The following is a 10,155-nucleotide window of genomic DNA, read 5'->3' on the forward strand; positions in this document are numbered from 1 at the left end:
TTTGTCGCGAACCAGTAACAAATCTTAATGATAGAGTGATGACCATTTTGTAACAAAACGATAATGTAAGTGACTAAAATGTAACCCGAGGCAAACAAAAGTGACTATTTTGGTAGTCTACCCAAAATAAAATACATCAAATACACTAAAAACATTAAAATAAAGGTTTCCCAATGAATTGGAAATACATTTAAAAAAAAGTTTTTATACTTAAATAATACTAAGATAGTTGCAATGTAACAAGCAAATGCCTCTAAAATAGTAGCAAAATTAGTAATAAAATAAGAGTTATATAATATCCAAACAATAATAACAAAATAGTAGTAATATAATAGCAATATGACAATAAAACAACATCAAAATGGTAGTAAACAACAACAAACCAACGCTAAACAGTAGTGAAAAAAATTTTAGGCAAATTCAGGCCAGGCCAGATCAAAAAATTTTATCCGAGGCTTGGTTCGTTTAGAAAACGAGTATTATTTTTTGTCAAAGCCTATTTGTCAAAGCTTATATTTTTACCCAAACTTTCTCACTTTTTGAGTAAACCTTCAAACCTGAACGAATGAGCCAAACCATGACGAAATCTATTTCAGGCTTTCCTTTCTTTCCTCCCATCATCAACGTGTCAAATTCTAATTAAAAAAAAAAGTTAGTCAATCGTTTGAAGGCCAAACGTCTACTGGCCTCTCAATGTAAGGCTTTTTCTTATACATGAGGAAGCCAGGACATGATCCAGCGAAGCTATCCAATGTATGTTATAAATTAGGTTTTTGTACTTAGCTTCGCTCGGGATTTAACAATTAAATATACATAAATTAGACTTGTAATACATATGATAGAATTATTAATTATTAATTATTAATTAAATAATTTATGTAAATAAATTTAAAATTACCTTTGAATAATCAATTATAAATTACGTAAAATGAGAGCTAACAGATAACCCCAATGATTTTATGAATTAACTTATATATTTAAACAATACTTTAACTTCCGGTCTTTAAAGTGAAAGATATTATACCCTCAAAACATTTGAATTCGAATGTGTAATAACGATGGCACAGAGTCAGTTGATTTTCAATATATTATTACTATTTTCCTTTATTCCTTCTCTCCCTCCCCATGTCCCCACGTTCCAGTTCAAAAAACCAAAAAAATCACCTGTCACGGGATAGAAGTGCTTCAGATTGAATTGGTGTCATGTGTATTAATTTGATTAGGAAATTATTAAAATAAGTTATATTATTCGAAAATGTTTTAATCATTTTAATTTAAAAAATAATAAAAATATAGATATTGTGTGATTTGTATCAATGCCAATTAAATTAGAAAAAAAATTTTAAATTTATCACTCAATCAAGTCTTTTATTTTGATTTTCTTATGTATTTTAATTTTATTATCCACCTCCATTAATTGCATATATTATTTCTTATATGTTAATTTCTAAATATGTGGTAGTAAATGGGTGTGATAAAATTTCTAGTAGTATAAAAGATTCTTAAAATGGACTTGACGTAGGTGTGCTTATCCATGCTATGGACTAAAGTAACGCTAGTTGTTTAAGGATTGTGATTTGGATGTGTGGAAGTAGTACAAGCAAAATAAGGCTAATTTGGGCCAACCGAAACACAAATTGAACTGCAAGGATTTTAAGCCAATAAAAAACAGAGTGTACAATCGAGATGGCTTGGACTAAAGATCCAAATCCAATTAAAGCTCCTGAAGTGTAGCTTAAATTTCATAAAACAGACCACTACTCTCGACACCAATTATTAGTGCTGAAGATCACCAGTCCTCCTTGCACACCTGATGGAATCATCTATTATCATCTTCAAATCACATTTATATTCAAAGCCCTTTTCAATAAGCTTGGTAGACCCCCACTTGGTATCTCCTTTTGCTCCATCCAATTTCCTGAAATTCATTTTCCATTAATAAATATATATAGATCATAGCATGCAGGAGAAACTAGTTACGACTCAAGATGAATGGTTTGGGATACTTACTCTGCTTTAACATTAAATTCTGGGTAATGCAGTTGATAGCAACCAGCAAGTTGTGCTGCCGAAACAAAAGCGCTGGCAATTAAAAATCTACCGCTGATGGAAGGCTTCTCCATGCAGAAAATATGAGCTTCACAAACATCATTTATGTGTACAATCGGAAGTTTCCCCAGCAGTTCTTCCGCGTATTTCACACTTCGGTATGAATGCGCGTTATGTGTAACTTGTGAAATGAAAGCAGCCACACTTCCAGGTGTATAAGATAAAACAGTATCTCCTCCAACAATGCCACAAGCTACGGTTACCACCTTCATTCCACCATCTTTTTCACTGCTCCCATACCCCAAAACTTCATTCTCTGCCAATGTCTTTGATACTGTGTAATCCTACACGACCCCCAACAATAAACATACAGGATTCTTAGCTATCGTGATCTCATATATTGTTTTCAAGTAATAAAATGTACAACTTGCCTTAAAGAAGCCATTAGAGGAAGCAAGTGAAAGATTAAGGGGCGTCCAACAGGTTTCATCTATGGATTCCTTGTAACCACTCCCATCGTCTTTCAATGGCGATGCAGCACAAACAGAGGCTGTGTAGATTAATCGTTTCACACTACCTGATTTTATACAACACTCTGCAATACTTTTTATTGCAGAAACTGCAGCCTCACTCGTGTTTTTAAACTGTTCATAAATCGTCAAAACCGGCATGGTTCAAAGATTAAACTATAAAGAGGATGAAAAAGTAATGTCACAAGAGAGAAACCTGAGAAGCATCAGAGGGTTGCAAGGGAGTCGCAACATGGAAAACGCACATACAGCCATGAATAGCTTGCTCAAACTCATTTGGCCTGTTTATATCAGCTTCAAACAAAACTAATTCTGTGTCCGCGTGAGGAAAGCTCTTAAGGAGTTGAACCTTTGAAGCATCGCCTGTCATGAAAATATTGCATTAGAAACATAATCAAACACGATGACAGAAATGGAAGAGAGATACTAAGTGTACCCAACTTTCTGAGGGTGGCGTGGACAGTATATCCTTTCTCTAGTAGCTTCTTGACCAGAGAAGAGCCAATGAAACCAGCGGCTCCTGTAACGCATACCCTGCACTTACCCTTCTCCATTGCTGCTAAATTCTCTCTCTTATCCATGTATATATCATATCTAACAACAAGAGTGACCCCTCGCGTAAAATATAATTAATCATAGAAATACTTATTTAATTTTAATCTTAAATATTATAATTTATTAATTATGGAAATTAAATTTATGTCAAAGTATACTTTAATTATTTTATACAGGACTGAGGATCAACCTATTTCCTTCTTGCCATATAGAAAATAAAGCGGCATTTCTGCTAGGATAAAATGTGTATCTTCCTTTTAACTATTTTATAGAGAATATAATCAAAAGACGGGATTTACACGGCATTGCGAGGAGAAAAATGCCTGCTATTCTTTGTTTGATTGCAGCGCCTCGATTATGTCACTACATGTTTCAACCAAACAAATCTCTACCGTAGATTATTTCATTATTTTATATGGATGTTCATGAATGATTTTGTAATCTCTGCATTATTATTTCAAAAGTTGAATGTGGCAATGTAAAGTGGATTAATCAAAGCTTTTTCCTTCATACCTTCAACTTTGTTATTAGTGTAATTCATGCGTAATTTAGAGGTTTAGATTTTGTCATTTTCAACTTTTGAATGCTGCAGAGAAAGTGGACATGATAACCAGTTATGCCATCAACATTGCTTTTGTAGCGTGGAGATAGTAGAGCAACTAAATCTCAAAATTTTTGTATAAAAATATAAGAATCTTTGTAGAATTATATATTTATATAAAATGTGATCTATGACCTATAAATTATATTTTATATAAATAAAGACATTTAAAATTATATTAAAAAATATTTTGTGTCCTACATTTAAAATCAAAAGAGAAACAATTTAAGTGTGAGAGTCGTTTCATTTGAAAAATATTGTAACACCATGCAATATCCAAAATTTGGTACTTAATTTTATTATCTCAAAACCCAAAAATTAAATATTAAAATTTTAATTTTTAATCATGATTGCTCCACATATTTATAAAAATGATGATTTGAGATGATAGACGGAATGAAGAAGGTATTAAGAAAAATGGAAGGGCAAATGAAAGGAGAAACATGTGGGACAAACCTTTCTCTATGTTTGGAACACAATTTGAAGGATTACTCTTTTTTTGTTCTTTTTAAATTTTTGTTCTCTTTTGGGTCTGTTCGAAGCTCACCTGATTTTGATGAATTGAAGGCTTTTCTTTTTTTTTTCTTTTTTTTGGGGGTCTGTCAAGAGTCAAAATTATTATTATCATTACTGCTACTATTATTAAATATTATTATTATTTTTTTACAAATAAACAAGATTGAAAAATAATATATATACATGAAATAAAATGAAAGAAAAAAAAAAGCTTTTCAAATTTTTTTTTTAAGATGAAAGGAAAAAAACATCATGTTTTTTTTCCTTTTTTTTTTCTTTTTGCCATAGACATATCATAAGGGATCAAGTTTTGAGCTCCGATGGACATCATCAGACAGTTGGTCTTCCGCCCCTAAGAGCCCCAAAAATTCTATTTTTTTCCCTTCCCCTTTCTAAAATAAAGGTTTTTCTTTTAAATGGCTTGATCTTGGGAAATGTTTTGGTTTTTTTAAAAAAAAAGGAGAAAGTTTAGATTTTTAAAAATAAAAATCTGTTTTTTAATCCTTTTAAGGAAAATTTAAAATTTTAAAACAATATTTCAAAATAAAATATTTAATTTTTAAGAAAAGTAGTGATTTTTTAAAAAAGAAAAAGAGATTTTAGATTTTTAAAAATAAAAATCTATTTTTTAGTCATTTTAAAGGAAAATTTTAAAATAAAGTTTTGATCTTTTTCAACCACTTCGAAATAAAACTTTGATTTTTTAAGATCTTGTCTACCATTTACCCTAGAAAAATTATAAATAATATGTAGGATATTTTTTTAGGGTCTTAAACTAATTTTAAATATCATATAGGATTCCTCTTTAAAATCTTAAATTAATGTGTAAATATTTTTTAGAACTTTGTTCAAGATTAAAACTAAAGATTTTTGTAGGTGAATTGTAAATCATGAGTAGGTTATTATAAGTATTTTATTTTAGAAACTTTTTAAGAAAGCTAATTGTTAGAGATCGACCCGATTAAACAAGGAACAAGTAAAAATAGCAGAAGAAATTAAGAAATTGAACACACAAATTTAACGTGGAAAAACTCCTCCAAAGAGGATAAAAAACTACGTGTAAAGATAATTTTATTATAATGGCAAAAGAACGAAGAGTACAAAAGATGGAGATAAAAACTAAACCCTGAAAATCCGAAAACAAAGAACGTAAACACAAAATTCTCTAAATGTGTTATGAGTTCTAATCTCTCATGGGTGTATTTTCTAAGGTTGTAAAAGAGTCTATTTATAGGCTAAATTCATTTATTTATAGGTTAAATTCATATGTCAAATAATAATAAAATAATCTAAACTAATCAGTGTTTGATTGAAACAAATAAACAAAGTTTAACTAGAAGATTATTTCTTAAATTTGACTAAAATAGGAGTCATACTTAACACTAATAAATGTTATTTAAGATGTATTATTTTAGAATTTTGACGAATTTAAACCTTAGATCAAGAATTTTAAAGTAAGATAAATCATAAACCCGGTATAGGATACTTTCATAAGATCTTGATAGGTTCAACGTTATTAATTAAATCTTTTACAAAATAATAATAATAATAAAAGATCAAATAAGTTGTAGACGGGTTTTAATATTTCTCTTAATTCATTGGTAATTTCTAGGTTTTTTTAGAATTCTAAGATAGAACTAATTTTAGGAATTGAAGGTATTTTACTAGAATTATTTAGATATCCTTTAGGGTTCCGGTTAAAAGTAAAAATTTCTAATTTAAGTTTCAAATTAGATAAGTTTGGTGAGTATATTTTAATTTAGTTATAAGTAAACCAGAGACATTTTTTTTATAGTTTTTTATTTAAAATTTCCATACACTACAACAAAATAGGCCTATCGCGACACTTTTTTTCGACATTTTCTTAAGTGTCGAGATAGACTTGTCTATATACGCTTTGGCCAACTCTTGTGTAAGGATCGAGATATCCATGCCTAAGGCAATGCTTAAAAATGTGTCGGTTTTGCCCAACACTATGCCGGCATTTGTTATACCTTTCCCAACTACATAAAAGTGTTGTCATATGAAAAGCCTAAGACAACTCTTTTTGGACTGCGCCAACCTTTTTTAGGTCGTTTAAATTTGTATCTTTAAGCAACTTTTTAGGTGTTGGTAAAATCTAATTATATCCTGACTTTGCAGAAAGAGTTGAGAAAATATAACCTATCACAACCTTTTTTTTATGTGTTGATAAATATTTTATTTAAGCCAATTTTTATTTGTGTCATTTTAGATTTTACCCTTCTTAAAACCCCCAAATCAAATCCCTAAAACTTCCTCTCTTCTTTTTTTTCTTCGTTTTTCCTTTTTCTTTCTTTTTTCTTCCTTCCCTTTTTTTCATTCGTCTCCTCCCTCACCCCTTTTCTCCACTTCCTGAGCCTTTACCCTTCAAAACCCTAACTTTATCCCCTTTCTTACAATTCTGACCCAAAAATCAATCAAAAATCTTGTGGGGGAAGCCGATATCCATGAATGTTGAAGATTCTAGGGACTAAGCCCTTTCTCTGCTCACTATCGTGCTCAACCATTCTGATTTGGCAATGAAGCTTTCGTCTCTTAAATAGGCCAAGGACATTCTTTCCTCTCTCAGTTCTTCTTCCGCCATCAAACTCTTCCCCTACCTTTCTGAACTCCAGCTTTCTCATCATAGCCTCGTTAGGGGATTTCTTGTCGAATGAGTTTCAAACCCCAAATCTTTCCAATTTTGTATGTTTATGTTATTTTATATGCTGTTGTTGTACGCTTAACTGCTTCGCTTCTTAGTTTTGATATTCGTGTGATTAATGAGTTGCATTTCTTTGACGGAAACATGAAACATGATGATCTCATGGTTTTATTTCTTTGACAGAAACATGAAGGTTGAGTACCTCTTAGTTCTTTCCTCTACTAATTTGTTTTCTCGTTGCATATTATGCCTTGTATTTAAAATGGATAGAAATATAATGATCTCACGAGTCTGCGTTTGTATAAAGGTATAGGTTTAAGTCTTCTGGCCTTAGTTTGCTTCCTAATCTTTTTGAATGATGAGGTTATACCATGGGTAGTGTTGTTTTCTTCAACCCCAATGTAATTTAAATAAGCATCCATAATACAGCTAACATTATCAAATTACCTGTCAGTTTTTACTTGTTTTTGCATATATGATATAGCCTTCATCAATAAATAAACTAGCACTTGTCTTTTCTCTTATTGTCCTGTTTTTACTTAGAATATTTTCTTACCTGACTAAATGAACTAGAAACATATTTGAATTGTTAGAAATGCATGTAACTAGTCTTAAGAAGTTAATAAAGTGCCACAATATGAAATAATGATCACGTTATAAGCATAAGCCTTAGAGCTCGCTTGATCTTTTGAGTCAATTGGATGGTCATAAGTTAAGACTCTAACTATAGCCATTGGTTAAATTGATTTGATGCTAGTTTCAGCAACTTGTTTTTTCAATCAATTCTGTAAGTAATAAAAAATGACACATCAAATTATGCATCTTGCTTTGGGTTGAAGATGATAATGGAACTTACCACTGACAAAGGAACTCTTACTACTGACATATTAAATTAGCTCACTTCCTTTAATGATAATTTTGGTTTTTATCCATTTTCCCCTTTATTTTTATCAAATTTAGTTTGTCATTTCATGCTTTTATCTATTTTTTAATATATTTTTTCGGTTGATAGATTGCAGGTGTCAACTCTTTAATAGGAGAACTTCGAAATATAAGTTCAAATGAGATTACTTTACTTGACCACTGTCAAGAACTTGTATCAACAATTATTATTGAGATAAGCATCTGATGCCACTTGAAGTGCTTAATTTCAATTTAAAGCATTCCGCCTCATTGTTATGTCTTTGTTGGCATTACTCATGTTTTAGTTGTTTTTTTGTTTAATTAAAAATACAATATGCAAGGTCAAAGAAGGTTAAATTTATGGTAAATATCTTGATTGCTTTTACTCTCAGTAGTGGAAGCAATATCTGACTTTTGTGATTGCAGTGAATTTGCGTTCAGTTGTAGTCTTTTGCACTAGAATTTTCAACTGCAATCACAGTGACAAACTAGACTTAAACTTTTATTTTATGTTGACATTTTTTTACCCTTATAATTTGTTTAGCTTTGCTATATTCTCTATGTACCTCAATTAAACTGGCAGAGGAGAAGCCTTCTCCATTTTCATTCTTGAACGAATTTGTTTGTTTGGAATGCTTATATCTAGGTATTTAATTCCCAAATGCTTGCTGGGAGGATTTTCAGAATCTCAGTAAGGGGAACAACTTAATGAATGTTACTGTGCAATTGGATGTTTATTTTCCTTGTTATTTCGTGATCAATCACTTTCTTCCTATATATGTTATTAAATATGTTTGACTGCCTTTCTGATATGAACTTACAATGTGTAATTGAGTCGTTGAATTCCCGGTCGTCAAATTAAGTAGTCTCATTTCGGTTTAACAAGTTGGCTAATTTAAAAGGAAGAAGATAGTTAAAACAAAGAATGATAGTAAAGTAAAATGATGGAAAGATGGTAAAATGAACTTAAAATAAGAATGAACCCATAATAGTGATTAAGGATCTAATTCTTATAAGTTTTAAGGTGGTTAATGGATAGCTGCATAGGATCGTGACCCATTATCTAGCAAGATAGGAACTAAACAGTATAAGGTTGAATGCCACACTCGAAGAGTGATAAGTTCAAGAAAGAAACAAGTTTGACGCCACTAGCTAACTAGATAAGTCAAATTGAATCTCGAAGAACAATTAGAGTGAACAACTCACAAAGTCTGATATATTTCATAAGATATCAAAATCAATCAAGTATCCTTCAAAAGATTTACAAAGGAACTATTTATAGGCTGATGGATATCCAGCTGAATAGCCACAATTGAATGCAAATGCTTGGAGCTAAAGTGACTTAATTTCCAGCTGAAAAATCCATTAAATGGCTTTAATAAGCAGTTGTCCATTGAGAAGCCCAAATAGTCTTAGGAATGTGCTCTTTTGTGTGCATGAGCAGCCTTGGTTCATATCCTTAATGAGTGAGTTGATTAAAGCATTGTTTGGTAAACGAAATTATAGTTGGAGTTAATGTTTGAAAATGCACCGAATGAGGAATCAGCTAGAGAGTGTATTTGATGGCAGCCAAATGGCCCTTAGGTGTGAACACTTGGTTTTGGAGAGTCTTTGAATGTGAATACCAAGCACCGAATGGTCTCTTAAAATGTTAGCTGATCAGCTCACAATTGTTGGCTAATGATTCATGAATAATCAGCTAAGTGAATGTACCAAGCAGCTCTCAAAATACATGCACAATTGGGTGCATGTTCTTCATTAAATTAGCTTCATTGAATCTGGGAAATTCATGAATGTCCAGCTGCAATCAGCTCCCAATGTACATGCACAATCGGGTGCATGCTCCACATTGATTAGCTTCAATGAATTGGCATTGTGCATGAATGTCCAGTTGGATGCTTTAATAACCTACTATGACAAATTAAACACTTGGTTAAACAACAAGAAGACAAATTAAACGCACAAATAAATATGTAATAGACTAAGACACATTTAAGAATTTTGACTTGCTAACATACATAAAGTCTGTCTGAATTTGAACATACTTAATAGACAAACAAAGACATGATTTTAGTATGTAATACACTAAGATATAATTTAAATATGTAACATGCTATGACACAATAAAGACCGAATAAAAATGACACAATTAATAAGTTTAATAAGCAAAAGAATCAGATATGTAATTGAAGCTGTAGAAAACTAAACATAATTAAATAAACCAATGTAATTAAGAATGTCCAAATCTTAGCAGCTGGGTTAGCTAGCTAAGCCGAATTCAGCCTCAAATAAATTGTAAATGTCCCTTGTTGAATCGTCCAACACTTGATTGACGA

At 31.1% G+C, this 10,155-nt stretch overlaps 1 protein-coding gene and 1 long non-coding RNA gene across 2 annotated transcripts; one reads left to right on the plus strand and one right to left on the minus strand.

The window, feature by feature from the left end:
* Window positions 1–1,615: 1,615 nt before the first annotated feature.
* Window positions 1,616–3,337, minus strand: LOC107954501 (putative anthocyanidin reductase). Its single transcript, XM_016890087.2, has 5 exons — window positions 3,016–3,337; window positions 2,776–2,942; window positions 2,481–2,693; window positions 2,011–2,393; window positions 1,616–1,918 (listed from the first exon to the last, which is right to left on the minus strand). Exons 1-5 carry the CDS (start codon window positions 3,158–3,160, stop codon window positions 1,777–1,779), a joined length of 1,050 nt encoding a protein of 349 aa, XP_016745576.2. The 5' UTR covers window positions 3,161–3,337; the 3' UTR covers window positions 1,616–1,776.
* A 3,087-nt stretch (window positions 3,338–6,424) lies between these two features.
* Window positions 6,425–8,351, plus strand: LOC107954502 (uncharacterized). Its single transcript, XR_001699576.2, has 2 exons — window positions 6,425–7,109; window positions 7,929–8,351. It is a non-coding gene; the product is annotated as an uncharacterized lncRNA (long non-coding RNA).
* The last annotated feature ends 1,804 nt before the right edge of the window (window positions 8,352–10,155 follow it).

This window comes from Gossypium hirsutum, chromosome D07, assembly GCF_007990345.1.
Source record: "Gossypium hirsutum isolate 1008001.06 chromosome D07, Gossypium_hirsutum_v2.1, whole genome shotgun sequence".
Lineage (NCBI taxonomy): Eukaryota > Viridiplantae > Streptophyta > Magnoliopsida > Malvales > Malvaceae > Gossypium > Gossypium hirsutum.

What these genes read in the sequence shown, in the direction of transcription:
- LOC107954501 (XM_016890087.2), bottom strand. Translation starts at nt 3,160, where the DNA reads ATGGATAAGAGAGAGAATTTAGCAGCAATGGAGAAGGGTAAGTGCAGG. An exon ending in CGCCACCCTCAGAAAGTTGG is followed by an intron (nt 2,943 to 3,015) that starts GTACACTTAGTA and finishes TTTTCATGACAG; the next exon opens with GCGATGCTTCAAAGGTTCAA. An exon ending in GAATTTAATGTTAAAGCAGA is followed by an intron (nt 1,919 to 2,010) that starts GTAAGTATCCCA and finishes AATGAATTTCAG; the next exon opens with GAAATTGGATGGAGCAAAAG.